The sequence below is a fragment of the Giraffa tippelskirchi genome, chromosome 11 (genome assembly GCF_054371585.1).
Source record: "Giraffa tippelskirchi isolate mGirTip1 chromosome 11, T2T-mGirTip1v1.2.pri, whole genome shotgun sequence".
In the NCBI taxonomy this organism is placed as follows: domain Eukaryota; kingdom Metazoa; phylum Chordata; class Mammalia; order Artiodactyla; family Giraffidae; genus Giraffa; species Giraffa tippelskirchi.
This window is the reverse complement of record NC_137285.1, coordinates 27,401,391-27,425,653: the sequence shown is the minus strand read 5'-3', so window position 1 is coordinate 27,425,653 and position 24,263 is coordinate 27,401,391. Positions and strand designations below refer to the sequence as shown.

General features: G+C 47.2%; 1 protein-coding gene and 1 non-coding gene across 10 annotated transcripts in view; both read left to right on the top strand.

Annotated features, from left to right (window-relative positions):
- Positions 1-24,263, top strand: part of GOLGA3 (golgin A3) — a 44,267-nt gene that overhangs the window by 8,964 nt on the left and 11,040 nt on the right. For 3 of the 9 annotated variants that reach the window (XM_081544429.1, XM_081544428.1, XM_081544431.1), the window contains exons 3-13: positions 1,357-1,596; positions 3,751-3,863; positions 8,707-9,365; positions 9,968-10,079; positions 14,209-14,515; positions 16,881-17,083; positions 19,162-19,299; positions 20,917-21,078; positions 21,318-21,686; positions 22,442-22,519; positions 23,285-23,548. In XM_081544429.1, coding sequence (XP_081400555.1) covers positions 1,357-1,596; positions 3,751-3,863; positions 8,707-9,365; positions 9,968-10,079; positions 14,209-14,515; positions 16,881-17,083; positions 19,162-19,299; positions 20,917-21,078; positions 21,318-21,686; positions 22,442-22,519; positions 23,285-23,548 — 2,645 coding nt within the window. The remainder of the gene's footprint in view (positions 1-1,356; positions 1,597-3,750; positions 3,864-8,706; positions 9,366-9,967; positions 10,080-14,208; positions 14,516-16,880; positions 17,084-19,161; positions 19,300-20,916; positions 21,079-21,317; positions 21,687-22,441; positions 22,520-23,284; positions 23,549-24,263) is intronic. The other 6 variants (XM_081544434.1, XM_081544432.1, XM_081544433.1 and 3 more) reach the window with 2 other exon arrangements.
- TRNAG-CCC (transfer RNA glycine (anticodon CCC)) lies at positions 7,404-7,476 on the top strand. Its single transcript has one exon. It is a non-coding gene; the product is annotated as a tRNA-Gly (tRNA).

Here is a 24,263-nt window from a genome sequence, read left to right as displayed (position 1 = left end):
GTTGGCAAAGTAATGTCTCTGCTTTTAAATATGCTATCTAGGTTAGTCATAACCTTCCTTCCAAGGAGTAAGCGTCTTTTAATTTCATGGCTGCAGTCACCATCAGCAGTGATTCTGGAGCCCAAAAAAATAAAGTCTGACACTGTTTCCACTGTTTCCCCATCTATTTCCCATGAAGTGATGGGACCAGATGCCACGATCTTAGTTTTCTGAACGTTGAGCTTTAAGCCAACTTTTTCACTCTCTTCTTTCACCTTCATCAAGAGGCTCTTTAGTTCTTCACTTTCTGCCATAAGGGTGGTGTCATCCACATATCTGAGGTTATTGATATTTCTCCCGGCAATCTTGATTCCAGCTTGTGTTTCTTCTAGCCCAGCGTTTCTCATGATGTACTCTGCATATAAGTTAAATAAGCAGGGTGACAATATACAGCCTTGACGTACTCCTTTTCCTATTTGGAACCAGTCTGTTGTTCTCTAACTGTTGCTTCCTGACCTGCATACAGGTTTCTCAAGAGGCAGGTCAGGTGGTCTGGTATTCCCATCTCTTTCAGAATTTTCCACAGTTTATTGTGATGCACACAGTCAAAGGCTTTGGCATAGTCAATAAAGCAGAAATAGATGTTTTTCTGGAACTCTCTTGCTTTTTCGATGATCCAGCGGATATTGGCAATTTGATCTCTGGTTCCTCTGCCTTTTCTAAAACCACCTTGAACATCTGGAAGTTCACGGTTCACGTATTGCTGAAGCCTGGCTTGGAGAATTTTGAGCATTACTTTACTAGCATGTGAGATGAGTGCAATTGTGCGGTAGTTTGAGCATTCTTTGGCATTGCCTTTCTTTGGGATTGGAACGAAAACTGACCTTTTCTAGTCCTGTGGCCACTGCTGAGTTTTCCAAATTTGCTGGCATATCGAGTGCAGCACTTTCACAACTTTGGAATCAGCCCTTTGTAAATGTGAGGCTGTGACACTGGTTAGTACTGCTGTTAACAGTGCTCATTAGAAACACTGTTGGCCAGGTTTTAAGGATTTGTGGAGGGGTTTTTTTTGCTATTTTTCAAAAAACAGACTTTCATAAGATTTCTCACTGGTCTTGTTTAAATGAAAAGGAAACATTCCTACTGAAATTCTACAGCTGTAGTGTGGAAGGTGAAGAGGGCGTCCTGCAGGTGAGGGTATTACTGTGCGAGGTTGAGTCACTTGTCCCACATCACCTGCCCTTCGGAAGGACAGGCTTGCTGTCCTCATAGAATGAACAGGTTCCCGGGATGTGGAGAGTGCTCCCATGTCTAGATTCCCTCTTGTCCTGTTTTTAGTTGTTAAAACGTGATGGCCCAGCACACCCTCTTTTCCAGGTGCCAGTGCCAAGGTAAACAGAACTTCAGATGAAGGACGCCAGGGGGACACCTGTCTGAACGGGCCGACACCACAGTTCCCAGAGCCTCCCTCACCAGCGGGTCCTGATGCGTCTCCAGGTGTGGCTGGTTTCCATGACAACCTAAGGAAGTCTCAGGGGACTAGTGCTGAGGGCATTGTTAGAAAAGAAGCTTTGCAGTCCCTCAGACTCAGTCTTCCTATGCAAGAAACGCAACTGTGTAAGCATCTTCCTGCCGGGCTCTCCCCCACCCCCTCACCCCCCATCCCACCCCACCGGGCCCCTGTCACTCACCGTCCTGGAGAGGCACAGGCCCTGAAGGGCTCACCCCACCGCCGTTGCTGTTTTATCACCGTGGTGGGTTGTGCGTTTAACAGATAGCTCCATTTCAGAGGGAAGATACGCTTTGTCACAGCTTGATGGTGACAACGGCATTCGAGGCCCAAGTTTGAAGGGCCTGTGCGTACGTGTCTTCTGTCACCCGGGGTGGTGAGCAAGCAGCAGTGGGGATTTGATCTTGACAGTTACAGAAGACTTGAAGGCTTTCTTTTATGAGTTACTTTAATCAGCCTTTAGCTTGTGCTAATCCCTGGGGATTCAGGGGCGAGCAAGTTGCAAACTCTCAGCCTGAGAGCCCTGAAGCCTCCAGGCTTTTCTAACATGCAAGTTTTCACACACAGAGTTGTGTAATCTAACCTAATGGGGTCATTTCACAGCTTCTGTTGTTATACCTCGTCCCCGCTTCAGTACTTCCTCCCCTTCCCTCCAGGTCAGCCACCTTCTCACATAGTCCCTTATAGGCCTCTGAAAACAGCAGGTTTGGAGGATCATTGTTCTTAAAATGGGCCTATGTCCTTCACATCATTGCATGCTCTTCTCACCTAGCACTGTCACCTGGAGATTGCCCCATGTCATTTGATGCAGCTCCACATCGATTCCTTTAAGGCTGGAGGAGCCCCAAGTGTGGCTGGGTCAGGGCCAGGGGACCAGTGCTGCAGTGAGCATCTCCCCGTGTATGTTGCAGCACTGGTGCTTTCATTTCTATGTACTCCATCCCAGGAGCAGAACTCTTGGTCAGAAGCAGTGGGTGTGTTTATCTCCATCTTGGGTGGTCACATTGCAAAGGCACTGATGCCTGTGAGAGGACAAAGATGCTGTTTCCTTTCGGTCTTCACCAGTCTGCTGGGTGTGCAGCAATGCCACCGTGATGCTTTCATTTGCAGCTTGCACTCCCATGCTTACTAGAGGGTGTTCACAGGCATCATTTCATTATGCTGGTAGGGTCACAACATTTCTGTAAACAAACTGTTGGCAGCCAGGATGCTGTGTGAAATCCTGAGGGGTTTGTGAGCTCTGGCCCCAGGTTCTCCTGGTTTTCCCCTGCCCACCCCTCCCAGGAATGTGCCCAGCCCTGAGGCCATGCCTCTGGTGGTCTCTGCCATCTGGACCACTTAGTGATGTGAAAAATATGTAAGCTCTTTCATATGAAACTTTTATGAAGAGTATGAGTGCACAATCAGTAACAACACTGGTGAATTCCTAGTGAAATTCTTGGCGACTGCTCAGGTTTTAGGGATTATTTAAAACAACAGCAGCTTCCCTCCCAGAATCCATATTTGAGGATGGTGCTGCCCAGAAAGGGGCTCAGTTACGGCATTTCTCTGCTCTCACCAGCCCCTTGACCCTGACCTGGAAGACCTGGGTTTTGCCTACCTTTCACTCACTGTTCAGCTCTTTTTTTTACCCAAAATGAAAGTTTGGGTTTTAGATATTCTAAGTTTTGTTGGTTGCCCGAAAGTTGTCAGAGTGGTTCCCCTCTTGTCTTTGAGCATGGCCTCTGGACTGGAGTTGCCTCGGGTTAGGAAACTGAGGTAATCTGCTGGGATGTTACTGGGTAAAGAAGGCGAGTTTGGTAGCATGTTCCTGTTCACTGCTGCTGCCTGCCATTCCATCAGGATTGCTTTTCATGGTCCTCTGTAATGTAAGGAAGCAGAGTTAGAGCTTGGTGGGAGCCTCAGAACACTCACACTGGCACCAACTTCAAGTTCAGTTCTTTAATTACTAAAAGGTGCAAGTTGCTCGTGTCCTGTTTTATTGGCAGGATGCCCACAGGGGGCAGTGCCCTGCTGGTGAGGGCACCACCCCTGTGCTGGGCCATTGTGTCTGCCACCAGGTGGGTCCTGTCTGTGGTCACTGTCCAAGGCTTACAGTTCTCTCTCTCTCTGCAAACAGTTCTTTCAAACTAGACAGCCATGTGCTATTTAAAGCTAAATCATATCGGTAATAAAATGCAAGACAGCCAAGCTGCTGTTCTGATTTATCTTCTGCGCCCTGTTGTGTTGTGAGTTTCTAAATGGCTGTTTCCCCACCTCAGGCTCAACAGAGGCTTTGCTGCCCCTGGAGAAGGAGGAGCAGGTCCGACTGCAGGCTCGGAAGCGGCTGGAAGAACAGCTCAAACAGTACAGGGTGAAACGCCAGCAGGAAAGAGTGAGTCTCCCTCTCTCGAACCAGCTAATGGAAAAGCAGTCACTCAGTTATAATTCTAGGATCTGCTGTTTATTTCTCTTTGATGGGATGGGCTTGTGTGTGTCTCTACAAAGATCATCTTTCTCATTTAGTTCCCACCCTTTGAGGAGATTCCACGGGCTCTGGTTCCCACCCCTCAGGTCCTTCTTCCCTCCAGACAGGCATGTTTTGTCTAAATCTGCCGTTAGAAAAGCAGAGGCAGCGAACATGAGGGTGTAACCGCTCTCTGTACTTGAGCAGCCAGTCCTGGGTTTGAATTGTTTATTGTGTAAGTGATAGAGTTTCTACTGAACTTTGCTGTACAGCATTAGACTGTGGCGTGTCACACATATGATAAGTATGTGCATGTGTGTTAGTCACTCAGTCATGTCCAACTCTTTGTGACCACATGGACTCCTCTGTGCATAGGTTTCTCAAGGCAAAAATACTGGAGTGGATTGCCATTTCCTTCTCCAAAGTATGTGGATAAGCTTTGCTAAAATCAGTTTTATTCAGGTATGAAAGCCTCATTAGGATACTAATGAAAACGGTATTTTTAATCAGTCAAGTGAATCTAGGGAAGGCATGTGTGAAGGTTCACTTCAGTCTTAATCCAAGTTTATCGTGAACTTGAGAAATTTCAAATTAAAGAAATTTGAAACTAAGCTAAAAAAAAACACACTTTAAAAAAATAAAACACTTTCAGTGAATGATTTAGTTGTGACAAGTCCTCATCAGGGTTGGCCGTTTGTTTTCCCAAGAGAAGACCTTGGCTTTTCTAGTGTCACTGCTCCGAAGCCAATGTAAACAAATTGGAAGAGCCAGCACCCGGCTCTGAACTGACTGAGGCTCCCATGTAGTCAGGGGCATTCAGACATCTGTCCAGATGGCCTGTCAGAAAACCTTACAGTGACAGTCAGTAGTCAGGAGTTATGTGCACCAGGCAATGTCAATTTCCCCACAGATTTTATAGTGAGACTCGGGCGGGTAAGGAACTTGCCAGAGGTCACTTAGCATTAAAGTAGCAGAACCAGGATACAGACCAGCCAGTGTACATACGCCCCGTCCTGTCCATAACCTGCCTCTCAGGTTTGCACCGCAAGTCCAGGCTCTGCCTGGGTCATCCCACATTAGGCAATTAATGTGTCAGGAGTTTAGGGTGAAATGTAACATCATTCCCATCTTTAAAAATTATATGTACGTGGGACTTCCCTGGTGGTCCGGTGGTTAAGAATCCACCTTGTAACGCAGAGGACGTAGGTTTGATCCCTGTTCAGGCAACTAAGATCCACGTGCTTTTAGGCAACTAAGCCCGCGAGCTGCAACCACAGAGCCCACATGCTCTGGAGCCCACGTACCACAGCTAGAGAGTCTGCAACAAAAGTCCCGCAGGATGCGACCAAAGATCTCATGTGCCACTAAGACCCATTGCAGCAAATTAAAAAACAAAACAAGCAAGCAAAAACAGTTAAACTAAAAATGTGCTTAGTCAGTCAGTTGTGTCTGACTCTTTGCGACCCCATGGACTGTAGCCCACCAAGCTCCTCTGTTCATGGGGATTCCCCAGGCAAGAATACTGGTGTGGTTTCCATGTCCTCCTCCGAGGGGTCTTCCCAACCCAGGGATCAAACCCAGGTCTCCCGCATTGCAGGAGGATTCTTTACCATCTGAGCCACCAAGGAAGCCCAAACTAAGATTAGAAAGATACTTCTTTAGGAGTGTAGTTCATACTTCATGTTTAAAGGGTAGAGAAGATGAGTGAAAGTCCTGCCATTTTGTAGTCTGGTAAATACTTTGAGAGAATCACCACACGGGTCCTTCACATAGAGGCGAAGATTGTATACAGGGGGAGCACACTCTCTGTGCTGTTCTTCACGTGACCTTTCTCACGTATCTGTCCTGCCTCAGCACAGTAGAGACCCTCCTCATCCTTTGTAACCATGTGTACATACCAGCATTGCATTAACCAGCCCGAAGTGATCGACATTTTAGGTGGTTTCTAATTTTTTGAAACTGCAAACAATGCTGCGGTGAATGTTTTGTGTCTTGGTATACTTTTGTGGGTAAATTCTTAACTGTTAAATTATTGGGTAAAAGGTTTTGTGTATTTGTTAGCTGATAAGGACTGGTTTACATTCCATATACAGACTGCTAGACTTCTCATCTTTGGGAGCATTAGAAATAATAAAAATTGAATCTTTGTTCTCTGATAGCTGAGGAAAAAAGTACTTCTTAACAATAAGCACCTTTTTACATATTGACTGAGTGTCTTTGTCAGCCTCTGTCTGTTTTTCAGTTTGTCTTTTTGCTATGTTGGTAATATATATGAGGAAATTATTCCCTTTTAGTGTTTTTGCAAATAATTTTTTCTTAATTTTCCATGACTTCTTTTCTGGTGTATTTTTTGCTACGTGTCAGCTTTTTGGTTTTGTTCATTTTGGCTTTGCTGCTCAGCTGGAAGAATCTTAAGGGATTGAACCTGAGCCCCCTGCAGTGGAAGCTCAGAATCCTAACCTTTGGACCACCAGGGAAGACCCTGCACATCGGATTTGAATGTTTACAGTCAGAACTTTCAGTCTTTGCCATTACTTCTTTTAGGGTTTATGTCATATTTAGGATCTCCCCATTTGAAGGATATAAATTCACCTCGTTTCTTTTTATACTAAAAGTAAGAGACAATGTAAAAAGTTTTCATAAGTTGTGTTTTTTATTTTATTATGTAGATATAATCCACTTGCTTGGATGGAGGCGAGAGGTAGGAATGAGCATCTTGTGGACTGCTGGTCAGTTATCTCAGATTGCTTATTTTGTAGTCTGTCTTTTCCCTTTTTGGCGTTCTCTCTTAATATCTATGCTGCTGCTAAGTCGCTTCAGTTGTGTCCAACTCTGTGCGACCCCATAGACAGCAGCCCACCAGGCTCCACTGTCCCTGGGATTCTCCAGGCAAGAATACTGGAGTGGGTTGCCATTTCCTTCTCCAGTGCATGAAAGGGAAAAGGGAAAGTGAAGTCACTCTGTCGTGTCCGACTCTTAGTGACCCCATGGACTGTAGCCTACCAGGCTCCTCCATCCATGGAATTTTCCAGGCAAGAGTACTGGAGTGGGGTGCCGCCACCAATACTTGGGCCAGTTCTTGGGCTGTGTTCTGTGTCATCAGTCCGTCTACTGCTTTTCTCGGTCTCTGTGGCTCTAATTATGGCAGCTTTATAGTGTGTGTAACTGTCTGGGAGGCCCAGTCAGTCTGTTGCCACACATCCCTTACTCTTCCTCGCTGCTCCAACTCACATATCCTTGCTGCTGTGTTCGAGCATCCTTCCGAAATGCTCCTCACCCACCTTGTCCCTCACCACTTTGGGACTGCACTAACTTTATAGAATAACATGAACTGCACATTAATTTGTAGAAGAAAGTCATGTTGATTTAGCATCAAGGAATGTCATCTTCCCACATCTCAGCTTCCCTCAAAGCCAGTTGGGAAGTTCTAGCTCACACAATGATATAAGAAAAAGAAATGAGGGGACTTCCCTGGTGGTCCAGTGGCTAAGACTCTGTGCTCCCAATGCAGGGGGCCCGGGTTCGATCCCTGGTCAGGGAACTAGATCCCACATACCACAACTAAGACTCCACATGCCAAAACTAAAGATCTCACGTGTTGCAACTAACACCTGGCACAGCCAAATAAACAGATACATTTAAAAAAAAAAAAAGAGAAATGAGAGATATAAGTATTAAAAAATAGGAGAGGGCTTCCCTGGTGCCCAGTGGTGAAGAATCTGCCTGCCAGTGTGGGAGACATGGGTTCAATCCCTGGTCTAGGAAGATCCCACGTGCCGTGGAGCAACTAAGCCAATGTGCCACAACTATTGAGCTCATGCCCTAGAGCCCAGGAGCTGCAACTCCTGAGCCCACATGCTGCACCTGCTGAAGCCCACGTGCCCTAGAGGCTGTGTTCAGCAACAAGAGAAGCCATCACAATGAGAAGCCCATGTACCGCAACTAGTGAGTAGCCCCTGCTTGCCTCAACTAGAGAAAAGCCTGTGCAGCAACACAGACCCAGTGCAGCAAAAAATAGGAAGAAAATTATTTTAAAGAAAAATAAAAAAATAGAGAAACGACATTGTTATTTGCAGGTGTTGGTAACACCTTAGAAAAATGCTGGCGAATCAGCTGAAAATTGCTATTATTATAAACTTATAAAAATATTATAAAATAATTGGGGTTCAGAAATTGTCAGTTTAAAATACAAAAATGAAAAGTAGTTATCCTAGGATGACCCATTATAAAATTAGAGGGAAAAAATAATATTTACAGTATCAACAAAATAATTTCTAAGTATCAAAATGGCAACAAAAATGGTTTAGAATCTAGGTAAAACACTACATAAGTTTCTCTGTCGAGGATCATGCAAATAGATATGAATAAATGGAGGAAAACTGCTCATTATCCCATAAGTAATTATAAATTTATGTTAACTCTAATTCAACAGGACTAATATTTTAACTTGAAGAAAAATTTCAAGGTTTATCTAAAAGAATAAACCTGAGAGAATAGGCAGGGAAATTTTGTGAAGGAGGAGTGATGAGGAAGGACTTGCTCTAATAGGTGTTTTAAAATGTCATCAGGTCACAGTCATGACAGGCCTGTGCTTGGACCTTCCCTGGGATGGACATGGAGGAGTAAGGTTAAGAATGGAAGGCCCATGACGTGGGAGCATGGAGGGAGGGTGCTCTGTTTATGTAATTGGTATGGCCTTTCTGGGTGGCGATTTTTGAATGCTGCTTGTCAATTTTAAACATAATTCTTGTACTTTTTTTTTCCTCCTCAGTCCAGTCAACCTGTAACTAAAACGAGACTTTTTAGCACACTTGATCCTGAACTCATGTTGAACCCAGAAACCTTACCGAGGGCCAGTGCCGTGGCTATGACAAAAGAATATTCCTTCCTGCGCACCAGTGTCCCTCGGGGGCCGAAGGTGGGCAGCTTAGGGCTCCTGGCACATCCTAAGGAGAAAAAAAGTTCCAAATCAAGCAAAATTCGGTCTCTGGCTGATTACAGAACTGAAGATTCAAACGTTCAGAATTCTGGTGGAAATGTTCCAGCTCCGGACTCCACCAGGGGCTCCCTGAAGCAGAACCGAGGCAGCGGGACATCAGTGGTGTCTGAGGTCAGCCTGTGCCCTGAGGCTGACAACCGCCTGGAGAATGCATCCCTGACAGGAGACAATGTGTCTGAGGCTGACGGGACAGAGAGCGATAGCTCCTCCTATAGCAGCGTCTCCACCCGTGGGACACCAGGCATCCCAGAGAACATTGGGGGCGCGCGTGAGGCCCCCTACGTGGTCAGCGGCAGGGAGATAGCTGTTGGGGCCCTGGGCCAGTTCCCCTCCATCTCAGATGTCCTGCAGGCTGCAGCAGCCGAGCACCAAGAACAGAGGCAGGAGGTCAATGGGGAGACACGGAGCCGGACCAATAGCATCTGCAGCAGGTGGGTGACGCTGGAGCCCACAAGACACCACCTTCCCCTTGGAGTTCCACATTCAGTCCTTAACATTTCATTTATACACTCTCTTTGTTAGAAAAGAAACTGGGTCTCATGAATGCTCACCTGCAAGGTTAAGGTATTCTGCTTTCCAGGATTTGTTGCATAGATGTGACATGGGCTCACGTCTCCATAAAGGGGTTCTGGCCCTGTGCTGGCTGAAAAGGCCCTACTGTGGGTGAGAGTTTGAGCTTTAACTGTCTACCTAAATCTTTTTACTTATCTGTTCTTTAAAAAAATTAGGGAAAGGGCTTAAACCTAAGGACTTCACCTAATTTTAAAAATTAGAAAAGGTGGTTAAGAATTCATCTTCCAAAGCAGGGAATACAGGTTTGATCCCTGGCGGGGAACTACGGTCACATGTGCCTTGGGGCAACTAAGCTCGAGTGCCGCAACTAGAGAGAAACCTGCACCACAATGAAAAAAATTTTTTTTAAATTAGGGGAGAGTAGCCAGAGGGGTGTGAAATCTGGAGAGTATGACAGCATAAAGGAAGATAATGATCAATTATATTCCCACCGCCTGATCCTTTTGTCTTTATCCTCCAGTGTGTCCATGGAAAGCTCTGTTGCTGAAACTCATGATGAAATGTTGCAGGTTCTTAAAGAAAAAATGAGACTCGAAGGACAGCTGGAAGCTTTATCATTAGAAGCTAGTCAGGTAATTGAAATTTGATGGATGTACTAATGTGCCGTGTCTTTGGAAAGAATGTGCAATTTCCTATTCACTGCACACCAAGTTTTACACATGTCTTTAAAAAGAAGCTTAATCATTATTAACAGCCTTGTCCTCTGTAGCCATTTATTTTTCTCTGTTTTATTTGTCAGCCTTGGAAATAGGTATGCTAGTTTCCCACTCTGACTGTGGGGTTTCTCCCTGTATCTCTGTCAGGATCTGCCTTGGATACCTCCTGGCTGTGCTATTAGAGACCAAACAGTCCATAACAGTTCAATCTTTGGAGTGGATTTCACCTTTTTCTGGCCCAGTGAAATTGTCATCTTTGTTGCTTTAGTAGTTTTTGCTTTTTCTGATATGAATTTTGCTTTATCTAGTTAGCATATGCCTGAAAAATCATTTTCCATCCCTTAATTCTCGGCATTCCTATCAACAATCAGAGTAAATCAGTTCAGCTGCCTTTGACCCTCTGTACTTGGCAGGGAGATGGCAAGGGCCTCGGGAGGTGTCTGGCCAAGGCAGTGGGGTAGGGGGTGGGGGCTGTCCCCTCAGTAACCTGTGCTGTGGGGATATAGGGAGGGCACCCACGCTAGAATGCTTGCTCTGCTGCATAAACTCCAGACTGAAGGGGTGATTATCAAGGTTTCAAGGTTCATTTTGGTTGTACACAGTTTTCACTTTGTCCTCCTGTGGAACATAAGAGATACCTGGAGTAACAGGCAAGTTTGGCCTTGGAGTACAAAATTAAGCAGGGCAAAGACTAACAGAGGTTTGCCAAGAGAACACACTGGTCATAACAAACACCCTCTTCCAACAATGCAAGAGAAGACTCTACTCGTGGACATCACCAGATGGTCAATACGAAAATCAGATTGATTATGTTCTTTGCAGCCAAGGATGGAGAAACTATATAGTCAGCAAAAACAAGACTAGGAGCTGACTGTGGCTCAGATCATGAACTCCTTATTAGAAAATTTAGTCTTAAATTGAAGAAAGTAGGGAAAACCATTAGACCATTCAGATATGACCTAAATCAAATCCCTCACGATTATACAGTGGAAGTGACAAATAGATTCAAGTGACAAGTAGACAGAGTGCCTGAAGAACTATGGATGGAGATTCGAGACATTGTACAGGAAGCAGTGATCAAGGCCATCCCCCAGAAAAAGAAATGCAAAAAGGCAAAATGGTTGTCTGAGGAGGCCTTACACATAGCTGAGAAAAGAGAAGCTAAAGGCAAAGGAGAAAAGGAAAGATATACCCATTTGAATGCAGAGTTCCAAAGAATAGCAAGGAGAGATAAGAGATCACTTGCCTTCCTAAGTGAACAATGCAAAGAAATAGAGGAAAACAATAGAATGGGAAAGACTAGAGATCTCGTCAAGAAAATTAGAGATACCAAGGGAATATTTCATGCAAAGATGGGCACAATAAAGGACAGAAACAGTATGGACCTAACAGAAACAGAAGATATTAAGAAGAGGTGGCAAGAATACACAGAAGAACTATACAAAAAAGATCTTTATGACCCAGATAACCATGATGGTGTGATCAAGCACCTAGAGCCAGACATCATGGAATGTGAAGTCAAGTGGGCCTTAGGAAGCATCACTACGAACAAAGCTAGTGGAGGTGATGGAATTCCAGCTGAGCTATTTCAGATCCTGAAAGATGATGCTGTGCAAGTGCTGCACTCAATATGCCAGCAAATCTGGAAAACTCAGCATTGGCCACAGGACTGGAAAAGGTCAGTTTTCATTCCAATCCCAAAGAAAAGCAATGTAAAAGAATGTTCAAACGACCACACAGTTGCACTCATCTCACATGCTAGCAAAGTAATGCTCAAAATTCTCCAAGCGAGTCTTCACCAGTACATGAACTGAGAACTTCCATGTGTTCAAGCTGGATTTAGAAAAAGCAAAGGAGCCAGAGATCAAATTGCCAGCATCTGTTGGATCATAGAAAAAGCAAGAGAGTTCCAGAAAAACATCTACTTTGGCTTTATTGACTACACCAAAGCCTTTGACTATGTGGATCACAACAAACTGTGGAAAATTCTTCAAGAGATGGGAATGAATACCAGACCACCTTACCTACCTCCTGAGAAATCTGAATGCATGTTAAGCAGCAGCAGTTAGAACCAGACATGGAACAATTGACTGGTTCCAAATTGGGAAAGGAGTACGTCAAGGCTGTATATTATCACCCTGCTTGTTTAACTTATATGCAGAGTACATCATGCAAATGCCAGGTGGGATGAAGCACAAGCTGGAATCAAGATTGCCAGGAGAAATATCAATAACCTCAAATGTGCAGATGACACCACCCTTATGGCAGAAAGCGAAGAGGAACTAAAGAGCCTCTTGATGAAAGTGAAAGAGGAGAATGAAAAAGCTGCCTTAAACCTCAACATTCAAAAAATGAAGATCATGGCATCTGGTCCCATTGCTTCATGGCAAATAGATGGGAAAACAATGGAAACAGTGATAGACTTGGTTTTCTTGGGCTCCCAAATCACTATAGATGGTGACTGCAGCCTTGAAATTAAAAGACACTTGCTCCTTGGAAGAAAAGCTATGACCAACCTAGACAGCATATTAAAAAACAGAGACATTACTTTACCAGCAAAGGTCCATCTAGTCAAAGCTATGGTTTTTCCAGTAGTCATGTATGGATGTGAGAGTTGGACTATAAAGAAAGCTGAATGCGAAGAATTGATGCTTTTGAACTGTTGGGTTGAAGACTCTTGAGAGGCCCTTGGACTGCAAAGAGATCCAACCAGTCCATCCTAAAGGAAATCAGTCCTGAATATTCATTGGAAGGACTGATGCAGGAGCTAAAGCGCCAATATTTTGGCCACCTGATGTGAATAAGTGACTCACTGGAAAAGACCCTGATGCTAGGAAAGATTGAAGGCAGGAGAAGGGGACGACAGAGGATGGATGAGATGGTTGGATGGCATCACCGACTCAATGGACATGAGTTTGAGCAATCTCCGGAAGTTGGTGATGGACAGGGAAGCCTGATGTGCCATAGTCCATGGGATCACAAAGAGTTGGACACAACTGAGCGTATGAACTGAACTGATCCTCTCGGAATTTGATTGCTCTTCGGCTGTGTCCAAGCCAAGATCTTTGTGGATTGTTATGGATGCAAAACTTGCTGGCATTTCTGTAAAGACACTAATTATACTTACTACAAAATCTTATTGCATCTGCTCAGTTAACTTCTTTTCTTTGGGTATTTGTTCTTCTGTTTGTTGTATCTATTGTTTGTCTTCGCAAGGTTGTTTTTCTCCTATTGGATGTTGATGTGCAGCTGTCTGCTCCTTTTTGCATTTTGAAATTGCTGTGCATGCATATCCTGATAGCCTGACTTTGGGTGAGAGATGCTGATGGGCGGGGTCTGTGCCCTTTGCTCCCTGTCTGTTCTGTGGTGCTCCAGGCGCCTGGGCCTTCTGCTGGCCCCACCTTTCCTGTCACTTCCTGCTGTGTCCATCAGATAGGGGTCCCTGTGGTCCTGCCATCTAGCACAGATGGTGCCTCAGGCTGCTCTGTGCCCCTGGCTGCAGCCCTCAAGGCCTCATGTAATGGCGCCCTTTCCCAGCTGATGTGTTCTGTGGATTTGGTTTTTCCCAAACTTGAATCTGGCTGCTCTTCATTTATTAGAGATCCCTCAGCTCTCAGGTATTCTTTGTGTGTGTGTGTGCGCATGTGTTTGTGTGCACGTGTGTATGTGTGTGTGTGTGCACCCACTTGTGCACTTTCTTCTTTTCTGAACAAACATGTTTTCCAACATCCTTGTGGGTGAGAGGTGATCGCAGAGCCTTCCCCCCATGCTGGCCTGCTCAGGTGCCACCATGCAGAAAACAAGCACATTCTGTCTTCACCCCACCTACCTGCTTGCTGGGCCTGGTTGGAGAAACCCCTTCTTTGGGGTTTCCTGATGCTGGAGTTCCTGAATATTTTGTACAATGTGGTGCTTTCCTGTAAAGGCCACCTGTTGGACACTTTTCTTTGTCTCACTGGCTGAGTTTTAGCAGCCCTCCTATTAGGCAGGGTGGAAGTGACTTATTTTTCCAAAAGTCAGAGTGGCTGTTTGTGGGTCTCTCCAGGCACTTAAAGAAAAGGCTGAGCTGCAGGCGCAGCTGGCTGCTCTGCACACGAGGCTGCAAGCGCAGCTGGAGCACAGCCACAGCAGCCAGCAGAGGCAAGACTCACTCAGTTCAGAGGTGGACACCTTGAAGCAGTCCTGCTGGGACCTCGAGCAGGCAATGACTGACCTGCAGAACATGCTGGAAGCCAAGAACGCCAGCCTGGCATCCTCCAACAGTGACCTGCGAGTGGCAGAGGAGCAATATCAGAGACTAATGGCCAAAGTGGAGGAGATGCAGAGAAGCATCCTCAGTAAGGACAACACAGGTGAGCAGTCCTGAGTCAGCCCCTTAGTTGTATGCAGGTGCCCAGGGGCTGTGCCCCTGGAGGTTTCGTCTTATCTGCTCTGGTTGTTGTTCAGTTGCTCAGTCATGTCCGATTCTTTGCGACCCCATGGATTGCAGCACGCCAGGCTTCCCTGTCCTTCACCATCTCCCAAAGCTTGCTCACACTCATGTCCATTGAGTTGGTGGTGCCATCCAACCATCTTATCCTCTGTCATCCCCTTCTCCCTGTCTGCTCTGGGGACTTACCTACTGTCACATCAATGTGCTGAGAGGTTATTGTCCCTTCTAATTTGTACATGAAGTGTCCACTTGCCTAATGGAGTGTTATCTTTGATTGAACTTGTGGAATTCTGCATATTTTTGCATGCGCATCAAGGGGTGGCTTAGGTCTTAGAAATGGACTTTGGACCCTCGATGATTAGATGTAATTGTTTCCACTCTTTCTGCCTCCACAGTCATTTGTTGCTTGGGGGCTAGATCTGCCTGCTTATTCCAGCATTGCACATGCTGTTGGGAATATTTAAAAGCAACACTGAGACCAATGACTAGTAAATATTTCTTTTTCCTCCCTAAGTTCAGGTTTTGGGTCTAGCTGGGTCCCTAGGGGAGCCCCCTTTGGAATGATAGACAAATGAAACAGTAGCATTGGGGAGCCTTAGTGGTAAGTGAAGGACCTGTCGGGCCCTTCCCTCATGCTCTCTGCTCATCCTGGGGACGCACACTCCATTCCCAGAGTCCACAAATGACACATGTCCAGGCACCAAGAACCTGGTCTGTGGGCTCAGCATCTCCCTGTGCACTGAGGGCAGGAGAAGGGTGGAGGGTTAGGGATCGGGAGAAGGGCACTCAGAGCCCAGGGGCGTGTCAGCCCAGATCCTGGTCCTCCAGAAGCCTGGATAGATGACACCCCCATCCTTGAGCTCTGGGAGCCTGAGAGATGGGGAGTGGTGCAGTGGGGTGGCTGTATGGGACCAGGTCTGCCCACATGGAGTCTTGGTCGTAAGACTTGTGAGACTAGGTTTCGGATCTGATCACATAAAAGAAAGAGTGACAAACCGCTGTCACAAGAGCTTTATCCTGATACTAGGGGAGCAGGGGTGTGGGGGGGAGCACCAGCTGGGAAATATAACAGCCGACTATTTTTAGTCTCTGGGCATTTTATGATACCCAATCCCTTAAGAAAATTAATATAATGTTCAAAAAGTTCTGCGTTGCTCAGGTTGCAAGGTCTGGCCTGACCAGAGCAGGTCAACAATGACCTGTACCCAGTGCAGCGCCAGCGGGGTGGGGACTTGGGGTGCAGGGGAATGCTCCGCACCAGCGGGGTGGGGATTTGGGGTGCAGGGGGAGCACTCCAGTTGCCTTCCTAAAGCCCTGCCAGGCTGAACTTTGAGGCACATCCATTTCCAAGGATTTCAAGAGCAGAGGTTGGATTTCCCAAGATTAGGGGTCATGAATCCTGTCATTTTTTTTTTGTTTCATATAAAATTTTTGGAATTTAAAATTGTGTTTTCTTAAGTGTTTGGTGAAATTTATTTTTTAAATATTTGGTTTTGTTTGGACTATGACTTGGGTTTGTGCTGTGATTTCCTGTCTGCTCCCCTCGCCGACCCTGCCGTCATCTGTGTTAAGAGTAGACCACATCAGCACACCAGTGGAGTTTCTTGTGGATACCGTTCCTGGGTTTGTTGATAACTCACAAACTTCATCAGGCCAAAGTCTCAAGCCAGAAAGCTCCCAGATGCACAGTCTCTCTCCCTGTTTGCCAATTCCCTAGTTGTGAATTCATCGACTCACTGAACTTAATTTACTCAGAGCTCTTTCCGGTTGTTTACAGACAGGTGCAGAGCAGAGAACCGTGATGTACAAGGCTCAGTTTTCCCAGTTCACTTCTTGTTCCCCAAGTGCCCTTCTATGGTCGATTTAGTGCCTTTTTTTTTTTTTTTTTTGCATTTTTGTGCTTTGGGGGGTGGTTTTGCTATTTACAATAAACCCCAACACTGTCTGGTGTTCCTAAGTGCAGGATGGTTGTGGTGCACTTTTCAGAGAAAATCTTTATGTTAGACAAGCTTCATCCAGGCAGAGGTTGGGTTCTGTCGGCTGTCAGTTCAGCGTTAACGAATCCACAGAAAGTGAAGTCAGGTATCTTTCAACAGAAGCACATGTAAAACAAGATTGTGTGTTATTAGTTGATGAGAAGTGACCAGACCCCAACCTGGATGGCCCTCACTTGCACTTAAGACGTCACTGCTGAAGAGAAGCAGAACCAGCGGGTCCCCACTCTCTGCAGAGGCCAGGCTTCCCAGGCCATGCGGCAGCCTGAGCACTGTGCTTGCCTGTTTCAGTGCACGACCTGCGGCAGCAGATGACAGCCTTGCAGAGCCAGCTACAGCAGGTGCAGCTGGAGCGCGCCACACTCACCAGCAAGCTGAAGGCGTCCCAGGCCGAGATCGCATCCCTGCAGAGTGTCCGGCAGTGGTACCAGCAGCAGCTTGCCCTGGCCCAGGAGGCCCGGGTTAGGCTGCAGGGCGAGATGGCCCACATCCAGGTACGGCCCCTACCATGGTCAGAGGGCCACACTGCACGACTCATGTGAAACACTTGCTTTTCCTCCATATTGAAAAGACTTCTGAATTTATATTTCTCAGAGAGATTTTGTTAAAATCTGCTGACCACCCGTCTAACTCACACCCCATGATGTGTAGTCACTGCCTTCTGTGATCTTCTGACACAGCTTCTGCTAGTGCATTTTAAATTCTAAAGTCCCCCTCTCTGGGACGTCCTGTGTCCCTGGCTCTGACTAGTCCATCTCATCCCCTCTGGGGGGGTGCTTGGTGTCTGAACCCATCTATCAAATCCATGCCTGCTGGGGTCCGGGACCTCTTACACCCTGGCTCTCTTGCCTGTCACCACCTCCTGTCTCGTGTTTCTCACATGCAGAGAGCATGGTACACAATGCTTCCCAGCGGAGCTGCTCCTTCCTCCAGCTGCCTGATCACCAGATCCTTCCAGAGAACACTCATTTCCCGGACCAGGAGGAAACACCTCTCACTCTGTCTTTCCATGTTGTTAGGGTGCAAGCATGTTGGCCCCTGATTCTGCATCAGTGGGAGCAGGTGTGGGTCCAGGTCTGCAGAGTGCTCTGAAAGCACTCGGGAGCGTTAGGCAAATTGCTGTAATACACTTTGCCTCAAATCTCAGGGTTTAGACTAAATTGGACCAATTTTGAAGGTGCTGATGGTGCCTTGGTCAGCCTGTCTTCTTTCTGAATTTTGCTGTGGGTTTTATCTCCTCCCTTTTTTTTTGGTCCAGATTAAATATTGTAATTTAACTTGTTACAGTATTCAAAACATTGAAACTTTATTTCTCAAGTGGAGGATATGAAGTGCTTACTCCACCAACAACTCCTTTTTAAAAAAATCTATAGTCTACAAATATACAAAATCGAAGTTTTTTAAAATTTGTGGGGTTTTTCTGGCAGTACAGTTTCTGATAATTTTTATTTTTATAAGTTTTCTAACAGAAATTAATTTTTCATCAGGAAAAGTTATCACAATATATTGCTAAATGAAAACAATTATAAAACAGTAGCACAGAATGTGATTCAACATGTGCTGTTTAAAAAGAGGACCGTATAGATAAGCATTTGTTTTACATACAGCGTAGGTGGAAATAAATCATTGCAAATCAATGCAGTTTTGAAGCTATTGTGGATTTTTTGATGCATAAAACAATTTGAAGAAGCCAGATTTATGTGTCCTGACATAAGTCAGAGGTGGCATTTGGAAGACAAAAAGGGAAGATTCCAAGGGAATGGCAGTTTGAGAACCACAGCTGCTTTATTCAAATACCTTTGGCACCCCGATTCAGTATTCCTTAATTAGGGTGTGTAATAAGTTTTCGCCCTCTTTTCCCAGTAGTATAGATGTGTCCCAGGAATGCTCAGGTGAGAGGAGAATGCAGGGTGGTCTTTATTCTTTTGTTACCTTGAAATAAAATCCCGGCGAATGATGCTTTCCCTTGCTCTGGGCACCTTCCATTTTAGACCCTGAAGCTCACAACGTCTGGCCGCACCCTGGCACCTTACAAGTCTTGGAGCGTTCACGTTGGCTCTGAAAGGGATGTGCTTGAAGGTCTGGGTCAGACACTGAGCAGATAGCCAGTGCCTCTTCCTGGGAATGGCCAGGGTCAGCCTGGTATGTCCAGGACAATCGGACATTGAGAGGGCAGGGCCCGAGATGTGTCTGGCCATAGGTCAGTTCATTTGATGGGTAGATTCCTGGCTGTCCCTGCAGCCCAGATGAGGCCCCTCACCTCAGGGGCTCAGGGACGCACCTTCAGTGGAAACTGTTATGCAGGTCTTGCAACAGACCGCACCGTCATAGAGGTGATGAGCACTGAGTTCTGGACTGTCGGCTAGCCCCTCTTAAATACACAGAAGCTGGATGGCCCAAGTGTCACAGTGGCTGCCACCAGCAAGGCCCCGCGTGGAGGGGTCCTGGGGAACGGCCCTCCTGGGTGCCAGCACTGTGCAGAGACCCTGAGGCCATGAGAGTGAGGGGCTGGACTAGGCTGGACTTGTGTTTGGAGTCTAGCAACCTGAAACTATGTTGTTTTTCTTTGAAGGTTGGACAGATGAGCCAGGCGGGCCTTCTGGAGCACCTAAAGCTTGAGAACGTGTCCCTGTCCCACCAGCTGACGGAAAGCCAGCAGAGGTCCATCAAGGAGAAGGAGCGCATCGCTGCCCAGCTCCAGGGCATTGAGGTGGGCCAAGATGCTTCTGGGTCAGTGTTTTCTTGGGATTTGGGTATTTTTCCTTTATGTTGATCAAGAAAATAAAACAATACATACACATATATGTAAACATTAGTGTTATATATGTATGTGTGTCCGTATATCTTTTAAAATGTCCTTTTTGAACCGTCTGCAGTGATCTAAGGTTTCGGGATTCTGTCCCTCACGTTTGCCCTATGCCCATCCTGTCTGTTGTCTCTGTGAGTTGTCAGTGGTAACCTGTGGCCCTTCTCTGAGCCCCCATGTGGGCCAACCTAGTTCAGCTCTCAGCCTGTATTACCATTGCACCCTCCAGCAGCCACGAGGAGTGGTTAGGACCATGTCCAGCCATCTCCGTGGGTTATCCCAGGGGAAAGAGATGCAGAGGTTTTGAACTGTGCTCTTTGTCAGCTCTGAGGCCCTGGACTTCTATCTTAACCTCTCTGGGTTTTGTTTCCTTTATATTAAATATGGATAATAATACCTGCTCAACAGCTTGTTGGAAAAGTAAAGGAGAACAACGGTCTACGGCATCTCAGCAATGTATTCAGGGCAGTTTTATGCCGAGAACGTCAGTGGTCTTTTAGGAGCATGTGGAAGGTTGGCATCCTGTGACAAGGGTGGTTCCTGTCTCCCCACTTCTCTGCATGTGCTCCTTAGTCCTCACAGATGATGTGGATGTTCAAAGGCAGTCATGTTCGTCAAACATATGTTTCAAGGGCTCAATGTCAAAGAACTGAGAAGATTTTAAGTTATAAGCTAATGATTTTTTCCCTAAGAAAACACCCAGGTGTTCAGTCTTATCTACATAGTCATGATGAATGCCATATTTGCCCATTGGCCCTGATCTCTAGTTTAACCAAGTGGCATCAGGAAATAATCTTGTGGAAGAGAATGTGCTGTGTATCACAACCCAAAGTGGGGACGTGCTGTTCAGCCTGTCTTCACACAAGTGGTCGTCATGGCGGTTTAATTCATCACTTTATCCTAGTTCTTAAAACTGGGTGGACTGCTTGCTTCGCTCTTCAGCCGGGCCCAAGAGTCAGCAGGGGCATTGTGGGTAGAGGAGTAAGCAGCTAGCCTGTCTCGTGGGCAGAGGGAGGGCACCAGCTTTCTGCCCTCTTGTCACCTTTGGGCTCTGTGGCAGTGGGTCGTGGACAGGACAGTGATGGAGACCAGGGCTTCTCTCCAGGGTGGTTGGTTTATCTGCTGAATCTGTAGCCATCGGGTTATCCTGCTTTTTAAAAAATATTTATTTCTTTATTTTGACTGTGCTGGGTTTTCCTTGGTGCACGTAGGCTTTCTCTAGTTGCGGGAAGTGGGGGCTGCTCTTTGTTGCAGTGCACTAGCTTCTCGTTGCCGTGGCTTCTCTTGTTGTGAGGCACAGGCCCTGAGGTGCACTGGCTTCAGTAGTTGCAGTTCCTGGGCTTTAGAGCACAGCCTCAGTAGTTGTGGTGCATGGGCTCAGCTGCTCTGAGGCATGTGGAATCTTCCCGGCCCAGAGATCAAACCTATGTCCCCTGCATTGGCAGGTGAATTCTTTACCACTGGACCACCAGGGAAGTCCAAGTCCTGCTTTTTAAGAAATGCTCTTTCTTCTCGGCCCAGGCTGACATGTTGGACCAGGAAGCTGCCTTTGTGCAGATTCAAGAGGCAAAGACGATGGTAGAGGAGGACCTGCAGAGGAGGCTGGAGGAGTTTGAAGACGAGAAGGAGCAGCTGCAAAAGATGGTGGCCTCGGCGGCAGTGCTGGAGCAGCAGCTGGAGCAGGCAAGCACCTGCTGGGACTCTCGTCACTGCCCCGGTGCCATGGCCGGCCTCACGGTGCTCATTTGTGCTGGTCTCTCCATCTTCGACTCATGTTCTGTGCCACAGCTTTACACAGAAGGCTGCCTCCAGAGCATCCATCTAGACTGTTTAAAGCCTGAGCACGGAAAAAGTAAAGTCTTGACGCATGCAGTGTTTTTGTTCAAGAGCAGTCACATTGACTTTGGTTCCTTCTTTTCCAGGTGAAGTTGACTTTGCATCAGCGAGACCAGCAGTTGGAGGCTTTGCAGCAGGAGCACCTTGACCTGTTGAAGCAGTTCACCTCAACGCAGGAGACTCTGCAGACCAGGGAGCAGTCCCTCGGTGACCTGCAGGTGCGCTACGATGAGCTGCAGGCCAGGCTGGACGAGCTGCAGGGGGAGGCTGCCTCCAGAGAAGACGCCATCCGGGCCCTACAGAACGAGAAGATCGTCTTGGAGGTGGCTCTGCAGGCAGCCCAGAGCAGCAGGGAGGAATTCGATAGAGGGGCGAAGCGCCTGGAAGAGGGGGCCCAGGACACATCGGACACTTTAGAGCAGTTGAGACAAGAATTAGCCGTCAAGTCCAGCCAGGTAACACAATTTGCTGTCACTTTGTTATGAATGAAAATCATGCATACGAGAAGTAATGCTCATTGTCTGGCCATTCGTTTTATTTGTTGCTGTTTTGGAACACCTTGTTTTGTAAACATGGAGGAACGCTTGCAAGGCAGGGCCCAGGGCTCAGTGGGGAAAGGGTCCATAGCCTCTAGTGTGGTACTTCCAGTCCTGGGTCAGCGGCTGGGTGTGGAGATGGCTGAGAACTAGAAAACTGAGTTGTTTGAGGCTTTGAAAGTAATCTGCCAGGAAATGCTGGTTTCAGTCCACCTACGATGAGGAGCTCAGACTTGGGAAAAGCCACATAGAACTTCGATTTTTTTTCCTTCCTGGCTACCTGACTTTAGTGTGACCTCCAGGACACATCGACAGGGAGAGGGAGGGTGGGGAGATGGCCTGACGGTCCCACACCTGGGAGCTGCCATGCTGTGATGCAAGCAGCCAGTAAACAAATACAGAACGAGAAAGCTGCAGGGTGTGGAGGAAGCAGAATTAGTGTCGGAAACAATGTTGTCTTCAAATCCTTTTCCATGAGCATCAAAAGGAAGTCAGTGACATGTTTTCTCTCCAGGGAGTAGGTGCAGTTTTTCTGCAGACACTGACTGACTGTTACTTTCTAGGACAGGATGCTCAGAGGCAGGTTGTTGACGCCTGTGTGCACATGTGTCCCCCTGAGACACAGGGCCCTCCTGGAGCCATCAGTGTAACATCTGCACTAATGTCCCTCATAGGTGGATCACCTGCAGCAAGAAGCTGGCGCTCTGAAAAAGCAGACACAGAAAATCAAGGAACAGTTTCTTCAACAAAAGGTAAGAACGTGTGGTTAGTTTTCTTCCCATGAAACAAGTGCATGAAGAAAATCCTATGTGTTTAATCTTTTCACTAGAAAGAAATCACTCAAGAGAAAGGTAACAACTTGGCTCCAGGTTTTTTAAGGCACTTCACTGATTCTAAAATACACACCTCACCCCTCCCATTTTTATATCTCTGAAGTTAGGTGCATTTTCAGGGTGGGCTTGGCATCTGTATCTCGTGGATCGTGTGCCCTGCCATCACGTAGCATGAGCACATGTTGCTTCCACAGAGGCCCAAGCCTCCTGTTCAATGTGTCTTTGATAACAGTCACACCACAGTCTAGCATTGAAATAACGTGTTTCACGTTAGTGAAACCAATTCTGCTCTGGAGGAATGACCACAGAGTGTCACCAACGGTCTGAGGAAGGGCAGTCTAGAATGTTATAAGTGGTAGGGGATTTTATCATTGACATGCAAGCGGAGGTGCCTTCAGAAGTCAGGCAGGGCAAGTAGAGGGAGAAGGAATGACCACATTCCGCAAAGAAGGTGACATGGTCAGGATCCCCAGTGGCTGGTGTAGTTGCTATGTGTCTCACCCAGACCTGTTGAGGAGTGTAAAATAGTGACGTCTCAGTGGGCGGTATCTTGCATTTGGTGAAATACATTATCTTTAGCTCCCCAAAAGTGTTGTAGAGGTAAGCAGTGAGTGTTTTTGTTTATGCCATTCAACCCCTTGGAACCCCCATCCCACTGGCTGCAGCTTCTGTCTTGTTGGGCAGGTGATGGTGGAGGCCTACCGCCGCGACGCCACCTCCAAAGACCAGCTCATCAGTGAGCTGAAGGCCACGAAGAAGAGGCTGGACTCAGAAGTGAAGGAGCTGCGGCAGGAGTTGATGAAACTTCAAGGGGAGAAGAGGTCCGTGGAGGTGGAGCACTCACGCCTGCAGAAGGAGATGTCACAGGTCCGGCAGCAGGTGGTGGATCTCGAAGGGCACCTGCAGTCCGCACAGAGGGAACGTGATGAAATGGAGACGCACTTACAGGTTTGGGGGCGTCTTTGATGTGTGAGGGTTCAGCCGAATGTGCCTGGGGCTATGTGGTGGGTGGGCAGGGACTCGTGGAGAGGTTTTTAGAAAAGTAGCCTGGAAAAGGCCCTCCTGGAGCTCAGATGCCGGAGGGGTTGGGAGGGGTGGTCCAGGCAGAGATACAACTGTGAGGGAGCTACTGAGTCAGGCCTGGAATCAGCGTCTGAGAGCTGGAGAGTCCGCAGAAAGCCAGGGAGCTGCTGGGTGTGGGATGGCACGGAGTTCTGTGCAGGTGGCAGGGTGCATGGGGAATACGCTGGTTTGTGCTATGGGTTTTAAGTGTGGTGCAGCTGGATTTGCTATACACGCCCGAAGGCCCCTGTGATCGAGGGGAGGCAAGCGTGGAGGCGGGAGCCCGTGAGAGACGATGGTAGCAGTATCAGAGAGGGTCTCTGGGATGGGACGGGGAGAGGGAGACCTCAGGCCAGATTCCTGCAGCTGAGGAGCATGTCAAGTGTGAGAAACTGAGGCAGACAGTAGACCTGGGGAGAGCAGTGGACAGGGAGTCAGACTAAGGGCTTTGTCTTACATGTGATGTGTCAGAAATCCCACAAGCAGGCCAGGCAGGGTCTAGGGGGGCAGGTGGGCTGGAGGCCACAGCTGAGGGCTGTGAGGGTGCAGGCGGGACAGGAGGGCTGGGAGCTCTGGGGCTCACTGAGGGGCTCGGTCTGTG